The sequence below is a fragment of the Mizuhopecten yessoensis genome, unplaced genomic scaffold (genome assembly GCF_002113885.1).
Source record: "Mizuhopecten yessoensis strain PY_sf001 unplaced genomic scaffold, ASM211388v2 scaffold7283, whole genome shotgun sequence".
Classification (NCBI taxonomy): Eukaryota; Metazoa; Mollusca; class Bivalvia; order Pectinida; family Pectinidae; genus Mizuhopecten; species Mizuhopecten yessoensis.
This window is the reverse complement of record NW_018406970.1, coordinates 1,999,581-2,025,458: the sequence shown is the minus strand read 5'-3', so window position 1 is coordinate 2,025,458 and position 25,878 is coordinate 1,999,581. Positions and strand designations below refer to the sequence as shown.

Below are 25,878 nucleotides of genomic sequence, written 5' to 3'. Positions count from 1 at the left end.
ACCCTATAGTAACTTATATAGACTTACCTATCCAATAGTAACTTTACATAGTTACCTACCCTATGGTAACTTATACAGAGTTACCTACCCTATAGTAACTTATACAGAGTTACCTATCCAATAGTAACTTTACATAGTTACCTACCCTATGGTAACTTATACATAGTTACCTACCCTATAGAAACTTATACATAGTTACCTACCCTATAGTAACTTATACAGAGTTACCTACCCTATAGTAACTTATACAGAGTAACCTACCCTAAAGTAACTTATACAGAGTTACCTACCCTATATTAACTTATACAGAGTTACCTAACCTATAGTAACTTATACAGAGTTACCTACCCTATATTAACTTATACAGAGTTACCTACCCTAAAGTAACTTATAAAGAGTTACCTACCCTATAGTAACGTACATAGTATACAGAGTTACCTACCCTAAAGTAACTTATAAAGAGTTACCTACCCTATAGTAATTTATACAGAGTTACCTCCCCTATAGTAACTTATACAGTTACCTCCCCTAAAGTAACTTATACAGAGTTACCTACCCTATAGTAACTTATACAGAGTTACCAACCCTAAAGTAACTTATACCGAGTTACCTCCCCTAAAGTAACTTATACAGAGTAACCTACGCTGTAGTAACTTATACAGAGTTACCTCCCCTATAGTAACTTATATTCAGTTACCTACCCTATAGTAACTTATACAGAGTTACCTACCCTATAGTATATTATATAGAGTTACCTACCCTATAGTAACTTATATAGAGTTACCTACCCTATAGTGACGTTACCAAACGTCATGTCCACTGCGGTATCAATACGTGCCTGTTGGGAAGGCAGGTTGGCCAGGATTTTTTTGGTCAGACTCGGGTTCTCCATAGCCTTGAACATGTACATGTAGCTCAGAAGACTGCCCACCTCAAACATGGTCGATATCTACAACACACAGCCCTTCACTCAAACAGCTGCAGCAAATACTTTATAATGCAAAATTCTGATAGTTCGAATGCGAATTAATCATTACAGTGAACATAAGTAAACAGCGTAATATGCATTAAATGTGAAGGCGTAATTAACACTGGGTGAATATGGATCATTCTGGCGAAGGGCAAAATTAACACTGGGTGAATATGGATCATTCTGGCGAAGGGTGAAATTAACACTGGGTGAATAAGGATTATTCTGGCGAAGGGTGAAATTAGCACTGGGTGAATAAGGTCATTCTGGCGAAAGGCTAAAGTTTGACTGGGAAAAAATGTCCAGATGTACAGTAAATCACTCAACAACAATTACAGCAAATAACATTAAAAGTGGTTTTCAAAAGTTTGTTAATGCCGTTTTAAACAATGGTTCCCTGCAATCTTCCACCAATGTTGTCACCATACTTTCCTGGAGATGGCATGAACAGTGACTGAGCGTCCTCTATTTAACCAACAATCAAACAACTCCTGAACAGATCATCTATCTTGTTGTCGGAGCACGTCTCCCACTCTGACATCACCTGATCATAAGTGTTGCACCGGAACCTTTTCTAATAATCTGTCTCACCCTTTGACCTTACTGTTCAATTGTCTTAAACTTTGATCTCACCAGACCATTTGTCTTGCCCTCTGACCTCGAGCTCACCTGATCATCTATTTTACCCTTTGACCTCACCTGATCATTTGTTTTACCCTTTGACCTCACCTTATCATCTGTTTTACCCTTTGACCTCACCTAATCATCTGTTTTACCCTTTGACCTCACCAGAACATTTGCCTTGCCTTCTGACCTCACCTGATCATATGTTTAACTCTTTGATCTCACCAGACCATTTGTCTTGCCCTCTGACCTCGAGCTCACCTGCTCATCTATTTTACCCTTTGACCTCACCTGATCATCTGTTTTACCCTTTGACCTCACCTGATCATATGTTTAACTCTTTGACCTTACCTGATCATTTGTCTTACCCTTTGACCTCACCTGATCATCTGTTTTACCATTTGACCTCACCTAATCATGTTTTACCCTTTGACATCACAAGAACATTCGTCTTGCCTATCGCCTGATCATTTGTTTTACCCTTTGACCTCACCTGATCATCTGTTTTACCATTTGACCTCACCTAATCATGTTTTGACCTCACCAGAACATTTGTCTTGCCCTATGACCTCACCTGATCATTTGTTTTACCCTTTGACCTCACCTGATCATCTGTTTTACCCTATGACCTCACCTAATCATCTGTTTTACCATATGACCTCACCTAATCATCTGTTTTACCCTATGACCTCACCTGATCATCTGTTTTACCCTTTGACCTCACCAGAACATTTATTGTCTTGCCCTATGACCTCACCTGATCCTCTGTTTTACCCTTTGACCTCACCTGATCCTCTGTTTTACCCTTTGACCTCACCTGATCATCTGTTTTACCCTTTGACCTCAACTGTTCGTTGTCCTGCATCTGACTATGTAGCAGATTGGGAGCTCCATCCAGCAGTATCAAGTCTGCTACCTGAGGATAGATGTGTATATAACACAGGTACTGTATGGAAAGACGTGGGAATATCTAAACATTTTAAATTCTGCATAACCCTTAATGGTTATAATCCAATCAACAAAAGCAAGTCAGAAATTAAAACAAGAGGCCCAGAGGGCCTGTATCGCTCACCTGAATATGTTTTAAATAATTGGTATGAAGTAAAGATATAGCACTCCATGGTAGGTGCTGTTAGTACATATGAAATTTCAGAAAGATCCATCCAGTACTCGTGATATAGCGAGAACAAACTTCAAACAGAGCCCCACTTCTCCTATTGGCCCCCGCCCTTCTGCCCCCTAGGAGACCACACCCATTGCATATACAAAATTGAGTCCCCTTGGCCCAAGGATGCTCCAGACTAAATTAGGATAAAATCCCTAAATCCCTATGGTAAAAGAAGGATTTTAAAGGTTTTACCTCTATTTCCCCTATTGGGCCCTGCTTCTCTGCCTCCAGGGGGGTTAGACACACCGTTTATACAAAATTGGTTCCCCTTCACCCAATGATGCTTCATACCAAATTTGGACAAAATCCTGTCATTCGTACAGAAGAAGAAGGTATTTGAAGATTTTGCTATGTTTCCCCTATTGGGCCCCTCCCTTCTGTCCCCAGGTGGGCCACACTCGCTGTTTATACGAAATTGGGTCCCTTTTGTCCAAGAATGCTCCAGACTAAATTAGGATAAAATCCCTCAATCCATATGGTAGAAGAAGGATTATAAAGGTTTTACTTCTTTTTCCCCTATTGGGCCCCACCCTCAGGTCCCAGGGGGGCCACACCCATTGTTTATACAAAATTGGTTCCCCTTTACCCAAGGATGCTTCAGACCAAATATGGAGCAAATCCTTGCATTCCTACAGAAGAAGAAGGATTTTAAAGAGTTTGCTATATTTCCCCTAATGGGCCCCGCCCCCCAGCCCCCAGGGGGGCCACACCCATCATTTATACAAAATTGAGTCCCTTTGGCCCAAGGATGCTCCAGACTAAATTAGGGTAAAATCCTTCAATCCCTACGGTAGAAGAAGTATTTTCAAGGTTTTACCTCTATTTCCCCTATTGGGCCCCGCCCCTCTGCCCCCAGGGGGGCTACACCCACCGTTTATACAAAATTGAGTCCCCTTGGCCTAGGGATACTCTAGACCAAATTTAGTCAAAATCTACTTGGCCATTCAGGACTAGTAGAGTTTTAAAGGAAAAGTTGACGGACGGACGCTGTGGTATGGCATAAGCTCACCATGGTCCTTCGGACCAGGTGAGCTAAAAATGACTGTCCCATCCATTTATCAGTTTGATTAAGTACAGATCTCTTTACACAATGCATGCAAGTTAATATCTAAGGCCAAAACAAATTTCCTATAAATACCTTCTTGCCACAGGCCTGAAGCTGTATGGCCATTTCTATGGCAACAATGGCCCCAAAGGAGTATCCAATGATGTAGTGGTCATCTCTCGGACCCATCATCTGGATTGCATTCAGGTAGTAGCTGTACAGGTAGAGAGTTATAGGTATATAATCACAGTAATCAGTAGCTATCCTAGAAACAGGTGCCTATATTACCTCCAGGCTTAACCAAGCACCGTTCAAATAATCAGACCTGTGCACCAGAAAACTGATGATACTATATAGAACTGTGAGCCAAAGACTATCTTATATTCCCTGTGTCCCTATTAACATAGCCAAAATATAGCCAATTGATCAGAACGCTAAGTAAATTCAAGAGATAACAATGTGTAGCACTTTTCATTAATTCACTAAATGGCTTCTAAATTTACTCATTCACCCCTGAAATTTCATTATGAACTATTCCAACCTTTGAATTGGAAGAGTTCAAATGTGTCATCAGGGGTGAATGAGTTAAGAGCACTATTCTGGACTGCATCTATATGTAGGTCATATTAAAGATGATATATATGGGTAAGGATCTTTATTATAAGAGTAATGACAACCTTGATACTCCAGGGGTAACGCTCACATACACTCTCTGCACTCTTGGAAAATGTCATGAAACAAATTGAAGCCTCAGTGGCGCCTCCTTTTGGATGATACAAGTTAGGACTGGTTTGATCCTATGATAAACATCAAAAGAACTTTGCAGTAATGTAACGGTAATGTTAAATGGTTTGGAAGTCGGGTTTCGCTCTTAAGTAATCTTCAAAATTAAGCCATGTATCAGCCTTGCGATTGGTCAGTTTTCCTTATTCGACACCAATCAGACAGCTATCTTTGTGCCTTTAATTTGACCATGATATATTCCAAGGGTGTTGACTGTTGAGAGCGCAAGTGAGCGTAATCCCTAAGAGTATCGAGGATGGAGTACTAGAGTTAAATGTCAGTGAAGTCAAAAATATAGGTCACTCACCCCTGTCATCAGAAACACTAGTACCTGGTATATGGTATGCTATATAATAACTCGGGGCTCAGCAAATGAAATACAAACTAGAACACTGACAGGTCAGTAAGGGCCCCGTCTCGTGGCAATATATCCCCCATAATCATCAAGAAGCAATCTGCCCATATAGCTGAGCTTGACGTTTGACATTTGGACTTCAAAAAGAATCGCAAGGAAGCATTTTACATGTACTATGATGTGAGTCTTGTTTCCTTCCACCTCCATATTTGCTGGGCTAACAGAAATGTAAATACCGGTGCAATACTCATTTGTTAGCTTTGATTTGTTTTATTTCACCTTATATACATACCTCCTCCATCAAGAGCAAGGGTCAAAGTCAGAGATCCACTTTGTCTTTGACCTTTGGACCCAAATGACCTTGATCATTAAACCAGTGACCCTGATCTTTGGTCAGTTGACTTATTCTTTAATTCAGACCAACTTTACTTCTTAATATCATAACAAAATGTTCATCAGTGAAAAATACAAAACTTGACCTTGACCCTTTGGACCCTGTGACCCGAACCTAAGGTCAGTTGACTCTGTGTTAAGTTCTGAACAACATTGCTTCATAATGTCATAACAAAATGTTCTTCAGGGAAAAGGTACAAAATTTAACCTTCACCTTTGACCCAGTGACCTTGACCTTTGGTCAATTGACTCCTTGTTTAATTCTGAGCAACATTGCTTCAAAGTGTCATAGCGAAATGTTCACCAGTGAAAAGATACAAAATTTAACCTTGACCTTTGACCCAATGACCTTGACTTTTGGTCAGTCGACTCCTTGTTTAATTCTTTTCAACTTTGCTTCATCATGTCATAACAAAATGTTCATCAGTGAAAAGATGCAAAATTTGACCTTGACTTTTGAATCTAATGACATTGACCTTTGACCTCGACTTTTTACCTCAGTGTGTCTCTTTGTTTTCTTCCGAACAAATTTGCTTCAAAATATCATAGGGAAATGTTCACCAGTGAAAAGCTACAAACTTTGACTTTGACCCCTGACCCGATGACCTTGACCTTAGGTCAGTTGACTCCTTGTTTAATTCTGATCAACTTTGCTTCATAATGTCATAACAAAATGTTCATCAGTGAAAAAATGTAAAATTTGACCTTGACCTTTGAACCTAATGACCTTGACCTTTGACCTTGAATTTTTGCCTCAATGTGTATTTTTGTGAACTGAACATCTTGACCAAGTTTCATGTACATCGGTCAATAGATACCAAAGTTATCAGCCAGGAACAGAATTTGTGGACGGACAGATAGACAGAGTGATTACTATAGGGCACCCGTATCTCCGATACGGGGCCTTAATTAAGTCTAAAGTCAAAGTCTTAATTTAATCCCTCCAATCTGGATATTCCAGAAACTTGTATAAACTATCATTTCAACTGATGATGCAAAGAATGAATTTGATCTAAAAGAAAATAAGAAATCAAAGCGAAATGAGCAAAACATTTAGCTATAGGCCTCTTTTGTGTAGGTGAGACTATGTGCTGTTAAAATGGTGAACTCGGGGCTTTAAACACTGATATATTCAATAAGATTCTGTTAGAAGTGAACAAGATGCCCATGGGCCTAAAACAGTCACCTGATAAAATTCTGAAGTACTCAAACTGTAGCATTTTTTTTTTTTTTTAAATTGGCAAATAGTTACTTTGGAGAAAAGGCATTACACACACACTAACCTGAGGACCAGGCTTACACATGCTGTATAGATGAATTAGATGATACGTTTAATAGATTATGAACAGATGGAGTTGCAAATATCCTAGCCAATCACTGGCCGGGGTAGCCATCTGGAACTTTACATCAGCATGAAAAGTAGCAAACTTCGTTGAAACCTAAAGGAACACTTCTATTAAGTTAGAAGTCAATCGGTGTAGCCTTTCTCGAGAAGAAGTAAAAAACATCTGTCAATGAGAGGTCAGGGTGACCATCTTGGATTTTCTGATCGGTAAAAAAAGTAAGAACAATTGTTGGGAACCTCATAAGGAACATTTGCACAAAATAATAAAGAAGTGAATTGCTGCAGATAATCTTGAGAAGTCAAAAATTTCCTTTCTTCGATTGGCAGTAACTTTGCCAGTTACTGTCTGATCAGGCCCATTTGCACTCTCGTTCCGAGATCTGATTGAGTCAACACAGCATAGCAAATTTCATCGAAATCCCTTCACATTTACTAAAATTATTGTGCTCACAAGCTCAAGTCCCATAGGCTCCATTAGTAATTAAAGTTTCAAAGTCCCATAACTCTGCCAATTATTGTTTGAACTTGTCCGAGATCTTATTGATATAAAGCAGCATAGCAAAATTTATCGAAATCCATTCATTTTTACTCAAGTTATCGTGCTAACAGGTTGAAAGTTAATGCACGACGACGGACGAAGACGGATGGCAATGGGTCATCATGACCTATGGTCAGGTGACCTAAAAATATTTGAACATAAAAAAATAAAGCAAGTCACGATCCTTTACTTTTATCATTAAATCAACTATAAGAAGATTACCTGGCAACACTGTGGATGGAATCCCTGGGTGTTGTATTGGTTCTCTGAATTCCATACACTGGGCTGATCAAGTTCTCACCCAATTTCTTCAAAAGGGTTAGTTTGCCTGTTACACAGAATAATGTAATGAGGTTCGCAGGTACAAGAAAAAAATCCAGATACCAGTCACTCTCTCCATACTGTATATTTGTTTAACTTTGTGTGGCCATCATTTCACGGTTGTCCTTAACTAGTTTGTTGGAATTAATTTTCGAGCAACATTGCCAGTTACGAATATTGCCCTCATGAGAGTACATATGTATTTGGGATATCAAAATATTATCATTTTGACGACAATTTCTTTCTTGTTGGGTACTGGTAATCTATGTTTTTACGACTATTGTAATAGACTTTTAATCACTGAAACCGATACCTTCACACCATGTGCTGTCTAGAATGGGTGTTTTTTTTATTTCCTATTTGTCATTTTTCTATAGTTATTGTATAATATTTTATTCATGTCCAAGTATTTTTTGTCAAAGACAAACATATTTTTAAATTGATTGTTAAAATTGTAATGGAACATATAGTATAAACAAGTTAATATATGTTAGTATTTAATTATGTGGGTGCGAATATTTTTGATTTCTTCATGCAATTATTTGTAAATCATCCTGAAGTAATGATTCATTTATTTCTTGTAGTGTCACTGAGGCGACTTAGCTCACACAATATTATCAAGACATACAAGTTTTTACAGCATTAAGCCTCACCTGTAATGGGATGAATCATGAATACTACTTCCTTTGCCCCGGACTGGATAGAATTCAGCGGTACAATGGTCGACTCCTGACTGTTTGGGGTCAGGATGTTGTGAACTGCGGGAGTCAGAGGGGTGCGCGGGGGACCTACAAACAGCAGGTCCACCTGTCGAGTCTTCAACTTCTTGGGTTGGAAGTTTGATATCCCCGACAGACTGAGTGGAGACAGAAAGTTTGGGCCCTTAGCACCCTTGACCTGTAGCTTCTTTGACATGGGAGCTAGGATGGGAGCGTTCGGTTCTATATAACTCTCGTGAAGGTTATCCACCTTGTCCTCAGAATGTGTAATGGTGATCATAGGGGTTGAGGTCATTTTGGTGTCAACGGTGGGTTTGCGCCTAAATTTGGCGGGATGTGGAGTTGGGTGTCCAGGGGGTGAACACTCAAAACTGATGTTGGTGAGGGAAATAATACAGATGTCCGGTGTCTTTGAGGGATATTCAGCACTGTTCAACGAAGGTGTTGGATTCATGGCAGCATTCAGACCATCCCGGGAACTGTTGAGGCCCATCTCGGCCAGAGAGTAATCCTACAAAGATCTCACAGCATTAGTGGCAACACAGGACCTTAACCCTTTCACCCCTATGTAACTTTAGTAGACTCTACCATGCATTGATCTGGACAAGTCCATTATGGTCTACAGTGGTGAAAGGGTTAAATCTGTGTCGTATTGTTACTGGTTCATTCAGGCACATCACACGACAGCGAGACAAAAACTTTCCGTCTTTCAGAGGTGCTTGCTGACTCATGCATGCAATACCTCTCTCAGATTATCTCAAAGATTCATCGCCTTTTACTACACAAACAACAATTGGAAGATGAAAGCCCATCCATACCCTTTACATCTTAATTATCTAAACATTATTTAAAATGTTTATCACATAAATTTGTTGATTAACTCTTTCATCATCACAACATGAAAAAGATTCAGAAAGTGCTTGTCTAACTTTTGCCCTACTGGTATCATATATCCTGGTGATATGAAGGTTAATTTTTTCCCTGTGGACTTTAAGTGCTTCAGATAAAGAAATGTTTCTATCTCCAAACCATCAGGGCCCATAGCAGACGATACCCCTCAGGGAAGAAAAACATGAATTTAAGGATCCCCTACCAAAAACTGTAGCTTAAATTATAACACATTGAAACATTTTTTTTTCCCAGCTTGAAATAAGCTTTGATAAACAATTTCTGAAAAAGACACCATACCAAAAAATACTAATGACATAAACAAAAATACAATCAACAACAGTTTAACGAGTGAAAAATTCAGCGGGGCTAGACCGAGATTCGAACCCTGGACTTCAGGTTGTCCTACTACTTAACCAATTGAGCTACCAGGTCAACGGAAGTGTCCTGGCCCGACTGTGCTACAGTTATATCAAAACGGAAATTAAGGGGAGGTTACTGTATTTACTCTACCATGCATTGATCTAGATAAGTCTAGTATGGTCTACAGTGGTGAAAGGAATAATCCATAGTGCAGTTGGGCAGGGATACTTAAATACAAAAGTCAAGACAATGCATGAACAGTTCCTTATCACCTTTGGTTTTGACATGACAAAGTTGTGAAGTTTCTCCATTGCCATCACATCGGCCGTCACCATTTCCTCAAAACTCTCCATCAACCCAATACGCGGTTCTTCCAGTACTGTCAGCAGTTTGGGGAATGGCACGGGGCTGACAAAACTGGCATGCTCCTCGAGACTGTACAGCAGACCTTTATCCTCAGGGAATCCTTCTGCTGTCAGCTGTAAACAGAGGCTACAGGCTGTGAACAAAGCATGTAATCTCCACATAGTGTTGTACAGCAGGGCCTTACCAGGAAACCTTAAAATGGCTCTCAGCTCTAAATAGTTGGTGAAGGCTGTAACAGGTTAACTAGAGTACTGACAAGACATTAAGGGTTCCGCAATGTGCCTGACTGTATCCCCCTTGGTCTATTTATAGTAACAGTGACCTTGACCTTAGACACTTTTAAAAACCCTTTTGCACATTTTCATATCACATTGCATCACCATTAAAAATTTCCAAAAGATGAGACTTTTGGATTCCGAGATATGACTGTACCCCAGAGTCTATTTTTAGTAACAGTGACCATGACCTTGAGCTTAAAAAATCTTTTAAACCCCTATTGCACATCTACATTTCACAGTGTATCACCATGTCAAATTTCAGAAAGCTTGTACTCTTTTGGATTCTGAGATAATATCCAGAAATAGAAGTGTGGATGGACAAACAGACAGATACCGACTGATTTCTATATGCAGGGGTAGAGGCAGTTGACATGTAGCTATAATACACCGACGGAGAAGGATGTTGTTACCTTGACAACATTGCCATGCTTGAGGTCACACAGCATCTCATCAATGTCCTCCAGACTCTTCTCCATCAGGATTTTGAAGGCTTCTGTCATGGTCGGCAGCTTTACAGAGGCATTGCGTGAGAGGAAGCCCAGATCGAGGCTCTCTGTGTCCAGCATTGGGGAACACTGGATCATTTTCCCGCTGTGGGAAACCAGAGACAGCACCTCATCCAGTTCTGAAGGTAAAAAAAAAAGATCAATCACTGGAAAGACAACATCAACTCTACCAGTTCTTCAATTAGAGCTATTTCAGGTTACTAAAGTCAAACTTGCCTAAAACTTTAATGCATAAACTAAATGTTGATGCCGCTGATGCCGGAAAAGCACAACCTTAGTCTCGCTTCCGCTACTTCGTGGCGGCGAGACAAAAACAATATTCTGCAGGTAAATATCATCATCTTCAACAGTACGACTACATACCTCCACTTGTGAACTTAACACAGATGTCACAGCCCTCGCCCTGGGTGACCGACTTCACATTAGACACAATTTTTGAGCCGGGAAGGATGCGAGCGTAAGGGAACACCCGGTCAAGCATCTGTCTGATTTCAGCGTCGTAGCTGGACACAAAAATGACACCACCCAGTTCTTCTACAATGGCCATGATGTAGACTGCTACTGTGTCTGTTGGGAAACAGGACAAACCTTTAATATCATGTACACTACCACTTGTTGTATGGGGTATATTATTATTATCAATGCTTAACCACCCATCAACACAGAACAGGTCATAAGGGCCAACAAATTACATGGGGTAACATGACAAACATTGAACTCTTTCTGTAGTGCATATTGTATATCACTTTATTAATATTTTTGAACTTATGCCTACAGGTTCTTTTTGAGATCTCATTTTAGAGAATGCAGTTTCAATATTGATAGTATTCACCCATAACATCAATTCTGTATATTGTAAAATTGAAATTCAGTCTTATTGCAAATTGATATAAAATTATTCTCTTGCAAGAATGAAGTAGTTTGCAGGATAATATAATCTTGTTCAGAATACTACACAATAAGGAAGGGGGGACCCAAAATTTGGCCAGAACTACATATCTACAGGATTGTTGACAAGCACTTTGTCCCCTCATTTGACCTCGGCCACAGTTGTTGTGATGTAGTGGTCAGAATACCTACCTATAGGGTGGGAGACCAGCACTTTGTCCCCTTGTTTGACCTCGGCCACATTCGTTGTGATGTAGTGGGCCAGGATGTAGGGTGTCAGTTGTTGCAGCTCATCCAGAGTCATTTCCTTGTCTATAGGGATCTCCCGACACAACATCTCCTCATCTAAACATATATATATATGACAAAGGTACCAGAAATAGTGTATAGCTACCCATTTATACAGTATTCTTTAGAAGGCATTTATTTTTCGATTTATTTGTGAAGTGATGGAATGTCCTAATTTTGATCTATTTCATTCAGATGTAAGGTAATACATGAAAGATATTTTCTTTTGGAGCAAAACAAATTTTTGGAATTTAAATGATAAATTTTGTAACTTTTATAACTATAATTTAATGTTTCGTTATGGCTATGAGATGATGACCCTCATGCCACATTGAGGGTCAAACACAAGTTCTCATTCATAGTATAAAAATATAAGTTGTGGGGGGATTTACGGACTGGATATGATGATAAATATGAAGTCTAACCTTTGAAACCTGAGAAATTATTGTGTAAACCTGTGATGAGTTTTGGAGATTTACCTGTGATGGGTTTTGGAGATTTACCTGTGATGGGTTTTGGAGATTCACCTGTAACGGGTCTTGGCAATTTACCTGTGATGGGTTTCAGAGATTTACCTGTGATGAGTTTCCAAGATTTACCTGTGATGAGTTTCAGAGATTTACCTGTGATGAGTTTCCAAGGTTTACCTGTGATGAGGACGATCCCAATGACGTTTGTGTCCTTGAGAGAATTGGTGCCCTGGTAGAGTAGCACCTGGTCAAACGATTGACCACTGCCCTGGACACCGTAGGCCATGGCCATGTTGACTACGGTATGTTCACCATCGGTTATATTGACCTTGCGAGAGTGATTCGCCTGGAGTTCACGTTGAGCCTTTGTGACCAATGTCTGGAGGACAAGGCCATTGCCAGCCTTACATAAACCTGTGGTTAAAAATGTCAAGTTTTATGAAACACAGTGAATAAATAAATGACTGAAACTAATTCAATTTACCTTAGACCTTATCTGCACTGTGCTCTGTGACCGATATGACCCCATTTATCTTACTGACATTTGCTCCCATCCCTCTTACAACTCTGAAACTCATCTGTCAACTGACCTTTGACTCCAAGACTTTGATCCCTAAAACTGTGTCATGTACCTCTCTCACTGGCCTGTTACCCCATCTAATTCACTGACCCGAGACACATCTATCACTGACCTGTAACACTATCTATCTCACCGACTTGTGATCCACAAACCCTACTCATGAACTGGGCAGTGTTCATGAAACCGTTCTTGTACTCAAGCATGGATTCTCACTCAAGTGTCCAAACCAACTTTTCTGAAATCCACTTAAATCATGTGACAGGATCGAAATGTCAAATGTAAATGTTTAAAATGTTATTCGGTGCAAGTCTCTTTGACTTCTTCCATATCATTGACAAAATGTATTTTTCTCTTAATTTATCACCAGAACAATAAATTGGGCTTGAGCACAGAATATGGATTTGATCACGAGACCAACTCACTCAGTCCTACAAACTTCCCTTCCTGTCATTGACTTGAACCCTATCGGTCTCAATAGCATTTGACCCCAATCCCTTTCTATGACCTGTGACCTTTATCATACCAATCCAAAACACTGACCGGTGAGCCTCTCGGCAACAGTAACCTGTGACCCCAATCTTTTTCTATGACCTGTGACCTTTATCATACCAATCCAAAACACTGACCTGTGAGCCTCTCGGCAACAGTAACCTGTGACCCCAATCTCTTTCTATGACCTGTGACCTTTATCATACCAATCCAAAACACTGACCTGTGGGCCTCTCGGCAACAGTAACCTGTGACCCCAATCTTTTTCTATGACCTGTGACCTTTATCATACCAATCCAAAACACTGACCTGTGAGCCTCTCGGCCACAGTTAGGATGTTGGCACAGCTTTCCACCTCCTTGCTGTGGCCGTCGGGGTGGATGATGACGCGGGTGAGTGGTCCGACCAGGGACTGTACGGCGAACTCCAGTGCCGTGTTGATGAAGTCAAGCCAACTGTCCTCCCACAGGATCTCCGTCTTCTGGATCTCCTCCCTATAGTCCAACATTGTATAGAATACTCAGGTTGTCAAAGAGGATAATTCTCTGTTACCTTAGGACCTTTCCAATTAAATCATTTACCCCTGAAGACACATTTGGACTCTTCCAGTTCAAAGGTTGGAATAGTTCATTATGAAATTTCAGGGGTGAATGAGTTAAGTATACATTTTAACCTAAACACTGAAAAGCCATTAACTGTTACTTGGTTGTGAAGATCAACATTAATCACTTGGTAGCAATTTTCATGCCCTACATTTGACATTTGGTTTTTTGAATAACAGAATTTGAAAATCAAACAACAGCTGTAGATGAAATATACTTCTTGTGACTAATTTGATGAAAACATTAATTTCTCCGACTGATTGGAATACTTATTACTTACTGTACTACTAAAAAAAGTATTAGCCCCAAAAAGTCTGTAGACATGAATACCATGCAAATAAGTGGGTTTTTTAAAACACATTTCTATAATTCTGTCAAACGGTGATCTTAGTTTTGACCTTTAGTTTCTGAAAAACGAACTCTGATGTAAAGCGTTCCCTAACTTGGTTTTTGTAAGAAATTTGATCAAAATCAGTTATTAACAAAATAACATGCTAGAGAAATGTTATTAAAATTGTGGACAAATTTCTATAATTAACAAGCATTCTGTGGGTATTGATGAATCAATACATGTCCCCTACTGGCCCCCTAAACTTAAACCTTCGGATTTTGGCCAAGATAGTTAAGTCCAAATCATGTCAAAAATAAAAAAACAAGAATTATTTATTTACTTTCAATAAATAACATTAATGCTAGACCCCTAAAGAACCTCTGTCCATACAATCAGCATCCTAACAATATTATAAAGTGAACGGTGAGCCATTACAAAACTTTAAACCAAACTTTAACCTGCAGATGTTGGCCAAGATAGTTAAGTCCAAAACATGTCAAAAATTCAAAAAAATAAAAATATTTTCCATTTTCAATCCACAGCATTAATGCTAGACCCTCAAAGAACCTCTATGTTAACAATCAGCATCTTAACATCATTATTAAGTGAATGGTAAGCCATTACAAAACTTTAACCTGCAGATTTTGGCGACGGACGGATGGACGGATGCAGACAAAACCTATAGTCACCGGTAGGAGACTAATCAAACATGAACTTGATAAAGTTATGAGACACTAACCAAGAAGCATGACCATTTTTTTTTATCTTCTTCATGAAAAGAACGAGAAGACAATTTATAGACTTTTCTCTCGTGTTTTCTACTTACTCCTCCTCACGGACATCAACATTCTGATTGATGTCAAGGTCAAACCCAGGAATTCTAGGTAACTCAATCTTTTGTGTGTGAACCTTGAAACTTCCGGTCAACAGCACTAACCCTATATTAATGAAGGAAGGACAATGTCAGCATCAGCAGAAGTAAATATCTATCTATTAATATCAGGGATGTGATTGGGGATTGGAAAACAAAGGAGGAAATTAAAGAGAAAAGGGAGGAACACACTTCACCAACTTATAGAAATTTTGATTTTTTTTTAAAGTTTCAGAGTCAATCAGGAACTTATAAATTCACAGGAATATTAGAAAAAAAAGAGGAAATCCTTTGGAAAACTGAAGAATAACATCCCTATAATATGAAGTGAAAAACTTGGTTCTTATTGTGAGAAAGAAGTCTCATGAACAGTTACCTTGGTTTGTGATTGTGAAGTTTTTCTGCAGTTCCTGAATATTGATTGCCGCTCCCGACATTAGATCTACATTCCAGAGTTCTTCGTTGTGTACAGCCAAACTCTGAATCTCCACAGCAACTATGTTGTCCTTGGTCAGGGCCTACAACAAGTACATACAATATCTACAACAGAGCAAACATAGGGCAAACTGGATTCTGACGTGCCGGTCGTGTCGGGTTTGTGCTTGCCCCCGGGACGCTACATTCAAGCAAGGTGGCATACGTGCAATATGGCTGACACAAGTCACATTGTGTATCGCTTTGGCTGTCTCTGCAGTCCAGCAAAATTTCTTATCCAACGGCACGTGACGAACTTGCGGGACTTAAGAGACTGAAATCAATTTGTAGTGCAGCCGGGTAACCGGCATGCCAGAATCAAGTTTCCCCAATGTGTTTCAATTCTCTATTATAATGCATAAACTTCAACTTTTTTTTAGAGTTCATGCATGGTCTTTAGCTACATACCCCTCCACTGACCGTGTTGTTGTGTTCACGTCAAGCACCTTGTAGCCTTGTTTGACTTTTGTGGTTGATCACATCACACTCCAGACATCTCTTATTTAGGATTGTTGAGTATATGAACTGTCTGTATCAAGCACACTATCTTCTATGAACTTGTGCTGCAGAGAGTATATTACCTCTACCCTCGTTTAACCCTGTGCTGCAGTGTGTACACCTCAGACCCCTATTTGACCTTGTGCTGCAGGGTGTATTACCTCTTACCCACGTTTAACCCTGTGCTGCAGTGTGTATGACCTCTGACCCTTATTTGACCTTGTGCTGCAGGGTGTATTACCTCTACCCTGGTTTTACCCTGTGCTGCTGTGTGTATGACCTCTGACCATTATTTGACCTTGTGCTGCAGGGTGTATTACCTCTTACCCTCGTTTAACACTGTGCTGCAGTGTGTATGACCTCTGACCCTTACTTGACCTTGTGCTGCAGGGTGTATTACCTCTTACCCTCGTTTTTACCCTGTGCTGCTGTGTGTATGACCTCTGACCCTTATTTGACCTAATTGTGCTGCAGGGTGTCTTACCTCTACTGTGGTTTTACCCTGTGCTGCAGGAAATATGACCTCTGATCTTTGTTTGATTTTGTGTGTTGGACTCAAAACCCTTAACTGGCCTTGAATTTCAGTAGATGAAACATCTTACCCTTGACTTATGTGTTAAAGTGATTATGACCTCTGACCCTTGACTGACCTTGTGTTGTTGTGCATACTATTTCTTGGTTCAATGACATTGGGTTTCAGTGCATTAGACAACCCTTGTACTGGATTCTGTAGGACTTCTAACCCTTGGATGATCTTGTGTTACAAAGCTATATGACCTTTAACACTTGACATACCTTGTCAGTGTGGATAACCGTAATCTTTGGTGACATTGAGTTTCGGTGGTTATGACCTCTAACCCTTGTCTTATTGTGTCTCGCTGTGTATGACCTATGAACCTTGATTTGCTGCTGTTTGACCTCTAACCATTGACTGACCTTGTCAGTGTGGATAACCTTACTCTTCACTGACACCGAGTTTCAGTGGTTATGACCTCTAACCCTCGACTTATTGTGTGTCGCTGTGTACGACCTCTGAGCCTCAACTTGAGGCTGTATGACCTCTAACCCCTTGACTGACCTTGTGGCGCTGTGTGATGGCCCTCCATGTGTGGTACAGTAACAGGGCCATGGGTGTGGTCATCTCCTCTGTGTCCTTGGTGTCAATGATGTAGGTAGGCACACCCACATCCTTCACTGTAACAAACAGGCACACATAATTCACTCTCCTGTCAGCAACAGGCACACAGAATTCACTCTCCTGTCAGCAACAAGCACACATAATTCACTCTTCTGTCAGCAACAAGCAGACATAATTCACTCTCCTATCAGCAACAGGCACACATAATTCACTCTCCTGTCAGTAACAGGCACACATAATGCACTCTCCTGTCAGCAACAGGCACACATAATTCACTCTCCTGTCAGCAACAGGCACACAGAATTCACTCTCCTGTCAGCAACAGGCACACAGAATTCACTCTCCTGTCAGCAACAGGCACACATAATTCACTCTCCTGTCAGCAACAGGCACACATAATTCACTCTCCTGTCAGCAACAGGCACACATTATCCTAAATCATCTTTCCACTTTTGCCCTCTGACATTAATCTCAAAACTTAGCCAGATAATATCAACTTCTGCACTCAGTACCTTCAAAATTGGTTTGAAATACAACTCTTTACAAAACCACCATGAAATTCACCCCTTTCTTCAAATCAGCCTCATGACCTAGTCTAACAATAGAAACAGTGTACCTTTGTTGAAGAACTCGTGCCATTCCGGGACATACCAGGAAGTGGCATGGTTCCAGCGGATCACCGGACTGACTGCCGGGGCCGATACATCCAGTGGGAACTCAGTCTTGTACAAGTGCGCCACCTTGATATCATGGCCTGTGAAAGATTATACCCATATATTAGTTGACACACATTTTTCCTAAATCATCATACAGGTTGGATCATAGACAAACTCACAAGGAGGTCGGTGATTTGTGATATTGACTAGGTCTGATTATTTTTAGGAACAGCAGGGCAATATTCAATTCCTGACGTCATTTCAATTGTGATGTCATAATACTCACTCCCAAATGTAGTATTTTCCTCCTGACAATTTTCATATACATGTTTATTATTTTTTAATGATTTGAATTTTACATCTTATACATCAATTACGGACTTTCATTTCAGTGAATGTGTGGTAATAGGGATTTCTATGATGGTATCAGAAAGTGATATTTACCGAGACAAAGTCACGGTCAATATCTTGCCTTACCCCAAGTGGGGTAGGTAATGGGTTCTGTTTCCCAGGCCGGGACATACCAAAGTGGGGTAGGTAATGGGTTCTGTTTCCCAGGCCGAGACATACCAAAGTGACATTTAATATGTTAGTTGTTGTTCCATGCTTAACTTTCAGCATTTAGAACTAGGGCTCCTGTGGGAGTGGAGGAGAACCAACGTCCTGGTTATTGATGGACGAAAGTTGGTGGTAATGGGAATCAGAGATGGATATCTAACGGTATTCAGTAGAGTTCCATCGCGTTAGATAAATTCAAAGGATATAAAAGATGGAGCAACAACATCGAGATTCCGTGTTGTATTTAATACAATATCTAATAAAACACGGAATCTAGATGTTGATGCTACATCTTTTATATCCTTTGATTTCAGCATTTAAGGTTATTGCAAAAATTAGTTTACCCATTGTCAGTTTATTGTGACTGGGTGGAACACTGTGCTGGGTAGCACTCTAGAGTCGGCATCAGATCCGTGCTATTGCAAGGAGGCAAAATGACCTAAGCTGAAAATAGGACATTAAAAAAAATAAACCTAAACCAAACCAACCTTACCATGAAGGTAAAGTTCTCCTAGTGCTCTGAGAACTGAGACTGGGTCAGATTCCAGAGGGATGTTTGTCAGTTTCTGCCTCGGATCAGCATCGATGATTGTCTCTTCGGCCTCCTCAGACTGACCGCTGAGGTTTATGTTGACCATAACCATATCATCGGGCAGGGCAGCTTTAAAGGGAGCGCATGGTCGAGTCAGCATCTCGCTCAGGTACTTGGCACTGAAAGCCACAGACCTCGACTCCAGGCCAGGGAGGAAATCATGCTTCCTCTGGAGGAACCGGCTTGAGCTACAAACATATACATCTTTAATATATCCTTAACTCATTCACCCCTGAAATTTCATAATGAACTATTCCAACCTTTGAATTGGAACAGCTCAAATGTGTCTTCAGGGGTGAATGAGTTAAGTTAAGAAAGAGGGGGCGGCAGTGGCCAAGTGGTTAAGGCGTCTGACATTCTGCTATCACTAGCCCTCCACCACTGGGTTGCGGGTTCGAGACCTACTTGGGGCAGTTACCGGGTACTGATAGAAAGTCGGTGATTTTTCTCCGGGAACTCCGGTTTTCCTCCACCACCAAAACCTGGCACGTCCTTAAATGACCATAGCTGTTATTAGGATGTAAAACACAAACAATCCCAAACAAACCAAACATCTTTAAAGTATACACTCTACCTTACACTGCAAGAGTTATCTCCCTTGATAAAATATTGTCAAAATGTCACAATCACTTACGAGGGTATAATAAAAGTCTGCATGCCTAAAGCCTGTTTTTTTTTAGAATCTTTATTCTGATCAAGAAAACATAACTTGTCAAGAGATTGGACAATCAGTTGTGTGACCATTTTGTCCACATTTCACAATTACAGACTATTATTTTTTCATGTGTTTACTTTATTTTATCATTTATTTTCCCGCATATATATCTTTGTAAATTAATATATTAATAACAAAAGTCAAATTAAACAATCTCTTTATACTTTTTGGCCAAAGTCATGATTCTGAAGCACAACCAAGATTCCCCCCGACACCAAATCCTGTCAAATTTTCTGGACTTGTTATATACCTCTGTTTGGGGTATTTGATGATGTCTTCCAATGTGTGTGTGAGAGAGTTGAAACAGTCCATCATGTAGTGGCTGTGGAAGGGTATCTTCTGTTGTAACTCCTTGTAAAAACCTCCTGAAATATACCATCAACCTGACGTTTTACTGCATGTGTTCTTGATAGATATATCAGTCAAGCATATACAAGCTCACCTTGGTCATTCAGACCAGGTGAGCTGAAAACAGTTGTAATGTGCTGAAATGTTTGGTAAAGATATTTTACCTTTTTCATGAATGTCCTTGAGAATCTGGTTGGAGTATTGACCACTGACCAGTATGATAGAGGTCTCCATGGATGGACTGGCCAGTACTTTGATCTTAGGACCCAGCAGGTAAACCATTTCCAGGGGTAGGTGCACTTTGTAAATCTTGTCAGGCAGTTCTTTGGGAAAAAAACTTTTTTTGTAATTTTCGTAGTAGATTCCTACTTCCTTAACTTAGGATCTTTTAAATTTCCTGGAAAAGCTAGCAAACAATTAACTCTTTCTGAACTGCATATCATTTTCCCTGGAGTAGAAATTTGGCCAAACAAAGCAGAATAGTGGTGATTATATTTCTAAACATTTTCTTTAGGTTGGTAAGTATGAATTGTAAAAAGATTTTTTTACACAACCAATAAGAGTTTCTATGTGACGTTTAGATGACTAGTACGGTATTTACACTGTCACCTTCATCAGACAAATGACCAATGAAGCATATGCACACAAAGGTGTAAAATGTGAACGAGTTGTCTACAAAATTGATGTTGATTCAGTTACGCTGTGGGTGATGCAGTTTAAAATACAGGCCGGACAAGAATTTATTGAAGATGTTGCACTTATTTGACCTTTGACCTTGAGGTGAAGGTCACAGTGACCTGTGGGTCATGCAGGCACACCTCAAGTTTATCCTAAATGGTTTAAAATGTACGGCCCAGACAAGATGTGATTAGAAGAACCAGAAGAAGAACAAGTACTAATACAATATGTCTCCATTCATTTGAAGGGGAGACATAACAAGAATTCCACAGAAAATGAGGCAATTAAGGCCCGAGCCAGTTAAGGTTGAATGGCCGTTGAATTTAACTACCTGTAAATGAAGGAATAACATGCTTTATATCTGCTGTTGTATTGTTGATCAGTGATTACATTGACACTTTATGAATTTGGCCAGGCCTTAAACCTAGAGATAAGGGTAGCATGTATTTAGTCTCATCATAATCCAACATTTATTGTTACAGATTCCTTCTAAAGGTATCGACTGGAAAACAAAACTGATGGTGACACTAACAATACATGACAACAGAAGGAATCCCTATATGTCCTCTACATAGGCAAAACAAAACGCATTAACACATTCACCCCTGAAGACACATTTGAACTGTTCCAATTCAAAGATTGAAATAGTTCATTATGAAATTTCAGGGGTGAATGAGTAAACAAAGAAACATTAAGCTCCTTACGAGTCGGACCATTTCATCAGTGCTTTGATTGTGTTTTGAAAACCATGATTTAAGGCAAAAGAAATATACCTTGTTTACTTCCGAAGTCCTGCAGGGCTTTCCCAAGAACCAGTGCCACATGTAAACACTGTTCTCGCGTCAGACATCCATCCACGTACCCTGCAGTGATCTCTGACAGGCCACTCGCACCAACATAGGAAATGGGAACCCCACACTCCTTGATACAGTCCACTATACCTGTGGACAGATATCAGATAAAACTAAATTAACTTTATTTTATTACTAAGCCACCATACGATCAGATGCCAGGACATTTTCAGTTATTAGAAGGAGGCCAATCAGAGCAGCGATTTCAACACAAATTTTCAGCTGTTAGGAGGGGCTTACTGATCTGAACAGCTATCATATGACAAATGTTTTAGTACTAATGAGAGCTTACTGATCTGAATAGCTATCACATAACACATGTTTTAGTACTAAGGAGAGCTTACCGATCTGAGCAGCTATCACATAACACATGTTTTAGTACTAAGGAGAGCTTACTGATCTGAACAGCTATCACATAACACATGTTTTAGTACTAAGGAGAGCTTACTGATCTGAACAGCTATCACATAACACATGTTTTAGTACTAAGGAGAGCTTACTGATCTGAACAGCTATCACATAACACATGTTTTAGTACTAAGGAGAGCTTACTGATCTGAACAGCTATCACATAACACATGTTTTAGTACTAAGGAGAGCTTACTGATCTGAACAGCTATCACATAACACATGTTTTAGTACTAAGGAGAGCTTACTGATCTGAACAGCTATCACATAACACATGTTTTAGTACTAAGGAGAGCTTACTGATCTGAACAGCTATCACATAACACATGTTTTAGTACTAAGGAGAGCTTACTGATCTGAACAGCTATCACATAACACATGTTTTAGTACTAAGGAGAGCTTACTGATCTGAACAGCTATCACATAACACATGTTTTAGTACTAAGGAGAGCTTACTGATCTGAACAGCTATCACATAACACATGTTTTAGTACTAAGGAGAGCTTACTGATCTGAACAGCTATCACATAACACATGTTTTAGTACTAAGGAGAGCTTACTGATCTGAACAGCTATCACATAACACATGTTTTAGTACTAAGGAGAGCTTACTGATCTGAACAGCTATCACATAACACATGTTTTAGTACTAAGGAAAGCTTACCAATCTGAGCAGCGATCGACACACACACGTTTTCAGCAGTAATTGTGGTCAGCAACTCATCGCACCCGATCTTGTCTACCAGAGAAAACGACCATCCAAGCTTTTCTGTTAAACTCTAGAGGAACAAAATAAAAGGTATAGGCAGCTGAAACATTTTATCACTATATACAATGTAGTGTATATTGTTACATTTCGTATACTTAAATGAGAACCAAACCATTGACCCCAGAGTTCTAGTCTTGGCTCTACCACAGAAATATATAAACACTGCAAAATTCCCACTGTACCTGAATCCAGCAAAGTTACTTTGACAGATGAACAAATGCACATGTTAAATGATGAAAAAATAATTGAAGTTATTCAAACTGAGTGTTGTGTGGATACACTGAACCGACATGTTGCCAGATATTAGACAGATTTTATCATACACAGATATATGTTCAATTTGCAGAGAAAATTTTAATTTTCCAGTATCCTACATTTCTAAGGTAAGGCTGCAAGACAGTCAAAAGCTTATAACGGACCTGTTGTGACTTCTGGAGCGACGTCAGAAATCCTGGGATATCTAAGACATCCTTGTCAAGCACAACTGGGTCCCACACAAAGTTTGGCAGGAACAGTCCAATCTTCCCGACCTTGGTCTCACGCTGATCCTGTTCTACCACTGTCCTCCCGCAAATCAGTCCTGTAAAGGATACGATAAAAAGTGGTATATTGACATTGCCTAAGCTAGTAAAAGTTGTATGATAAACCTGATTTGAAAAAAGGGCAGCTTTCCTAGCCTAGGATTTCTGTCAGTCAAACTTATCTCCAAAATAGGCTGTCTTTGAAAATATGCACTGGATTCTATGTATGAGCCGTATTTTTCCTGGCGGCCTAAACAGGTTTTACAAGTACAAATCACAATACATGATTTATTATTGCAACAATTTGATTTGATCAATCTATGACCCCCACCTCCTTCTCCTCTTGGACAAAGTTTGGCATAAAAAAAATAAACAAAGGGCTATAACTCTGCATATGACTTAATTTCAGTATGCAACACTCAACATTTCAAGTGGTATTCAAATGCAGATTTGGCAATTGTAGATGATAGAGTGAGTGAGTGCATTTTCCATCCTTAAACAATTTGATGCCTCGACTGCATGCGTATATATTCAAGCATCCATGTACAGTTTGGATGTTTCAAGTTCAATCCACATAAGGTTGCTTACTCTAATTTCTCTTTCACTTTTATAAATTTGTTCATTAGGTCCTGTTTGGTGCTCTATCCACTCCAGTAAAGAGTACCACTACATCAGTTATGAGATTTTTTTCACTTGGAGTATTCTCCCTTATAAAGCAATCAAAAGGAGTTTTTCTGGAGTAGAGTTACTTCCACTGTCAAGTTTTTCATACACTTTGCGACCCATAAATTTGACACTCATTCTAATTTTGTGCTTTCATAATTCCTGTCTGGCAACATTGGTAAAGTTAAGGTTTTGTAATATAAAGGGCCGGTGTTCGACTCCTGCAGCTTTCATGTTTTCTTTTTTATTTCTCTTTCCAACATTCAAATTTTGCACAATTCTGTAGAATTCATGTTACAAGTAACATGTGATTTTTATGGAATGTTTCTTTTGAAAAGGGCTTAAATTTTTCTTTTCACAATAGTGACAATGGTTATACTAATATGGTTTAACTTATTGTTTGTAGCCTTTACCTTAACCCTTTCACCCCCCATGTAACTTTAGTAGACTCTGCCATGCATTGATATGGTTGAGTCCATTGTGGTCTACAGCGATGAAAGGGTTAAGCAACAGACAAAATGTACAGATAATATTAATAATTTTTGTCAAAGGTTTTTACCTTCCGTGTGTCTGCTTGAAATCAGATAACCTTTGATTGGTCGCTTCTTATCATGTGATAAAATGGAACCAGCCAGGAGGCCGTGAAGGTCTATCCTTGACGATAAATCTGACTCCGATAATCTACAAATGGCCTCCACTTCCTCCAGTGTCCGAGCTTTGTAGGGCAGCAGGCATAACTTCTGGTCTGAAAAATTAAATGTTAACATTGATCAAATGACTGGATTACTCTTTATTACATGTATAATAGCAAGGCAAAGTATTGCAAGGCAACCCATAGTTCCCTACCAGTGATTGTTTCTATTTTTAACAAAAAGTACACTTCTGTCAAGAAGCATAGGTAACAGTGAGGTCGTAGTGACCTACTTCTTGCACTCTGCCATCCCAAGATGTCCTCGTACACAAAAACTGGTTACTCCAGGTGAAATAGTATAGAAGACATGCACCGAACAAACACAGTTTCAAAAAAGTTAAGGTCAAAGGTCAAAGCATTAGGTCATAGTGAGATCATATTGACCAAATTCTTATACACTCTGCACTCCATCATCTGAAGAGTCATTCAACACCAGATCTGGTTACTCCAAGGTGAAATAGTATAGAAGACATGCACCGAACAGTTTCAAAAAAGTTAAGGTCAAAGGTCAAAGCTAGGTCATAGTGAGATCATATTGACCAAATTCTTACACTCTGCACTCTGTGATCCCAAGATGTCTTTCAACACCAGATCTGGTTACTCCAGGGTGAAATAGTATAGAAGATATGACCCAGACAAACTTCTCGGACGGACGGAGTGCAAACCTATAGTACCCCCCCCCCCTCCCCAGAATTGGCGGGGGACTAATAAATTGCCACTTGATACAATGAACATCTACTGTAGTTGTTTCAGTGGTAATGATTCTTTTAGCGCTTTTTGTGCCAATATATATGAAAGTGAAAATCTGTAACTAAATATAAAGTCAATGTATTCCTTTACATAAAGGATCATGATGTATACAACTTGGAAATTGTCACTGGTGCATGGAAATATGTGTGCACTAAAAGGTACACTTACAATATAAGATTTAAAAAAAACATTCTTGCTAGAAAATTGTGAAATACAAATGAATTTCTGTTAAAGTAATTTTTGAATTATTTCGTGAGGTATGTAACCATTTATGTGTGATAAACCAAAATTATATCCATCATGTTATGATAAAAGTCCAACTTACAATTACCACTGTACTAAATTATAATGCCCCGAACAATTATATGTATGTTTCAGGTATACCAA

General features: G+C 39.5%; 1 protein-coding gene across 1 annotated transcript in view; it reads right to left on the bottom strand.

Moving 5' to 3' along the window:
• Positions 1 to 25,878, bottom strand: part of LOC110453408 (fatty acid synthase-like) — a 45,010-nt gene that overhangs the window by 7,604 nt on the left and 11,528 nt on the right. The window contains exons 12-33 of the mRNA XM_021502339.1: positions 24,610 to 24,795; positions 23,286 to 23,446; positions 22,762 to 22,876; positions 21,612 to 21,779; positions 20,325 to 20,483; positions 20,063 to 20,177; positions 18,999 to 19,285; positions 17,908 to 18,045; positions 17,232 to 17,347; positions 15,558 to 15,699; positions 15,137 to 15,248; positions 13,687 to 13,871; positions 12,486 to 12,722; positions 11,743 to 11,895; positions 11,026 to 11,229; positions 10,567 to 10,781; positions 9,785 to 9,991; positions 8,196 to 8,772; positions 7,444 to 7,549; positions 3,901 to 4,021; positions 2,412 to 2,510; positions 789 to 949 (exon numbers count right to left, since the gene is read on the bottom strand). Of these exons, the coding sequence (XP_021358014.1) occupies positions 789 to 949; positions 2,412 to 2,510; positions 3,901 to 4,021; positions 7,444 to 7,549; positions 8,196 to 8,772; positions 9,785 to 9,991; positions 10,567 to 10,781; positions 11,026 to 11,229; positions 11,743 to 11,895; positions 12,486 to 12,722; positions 13,687 to 13,871; positions 15,137 to 15,248; positions 15,558 to 15,699; positions 17,232 to 17,347; positions 17,908 to 18,045; positions 18,999 to 19,285; positions 20,063 to 20,177; positions 20,325 to 20,483; positions 21,612 to 21,779; positions 22,762 to 22,876; positions 23,286 to 23,446; positions 24,610 to 24,795 (3,964 nt within the window). The remainder of the gene's footprint in view (positions 1 to 788; positions 950 to 2,411; positions 2,511 to 3,900; positions 4,022 to 7,443; positions 7,550 to 8,195; positions 8,773 to 9,784; positions 9,992 to 10,566; positions 10,782 to 11,025; positions 11,230 to 11,742; positions 11,896 to 12,485; positions 12,723 to 13,686; positions 13,872 to 15,136; positions 15,249 to 15,557; positions 15,700 to 17,231; positions 17,348 to 17,907; positions 18,046 to 18,998; positions 19,286 to 20,062; positions 20,178 to 20,324; positions 20,484 to 21,611; positions 21,780 to 22,761; positions 22,877 to 23,285; positions 23,447 to 24,609; positions 24,796 to 25,878) is intronic.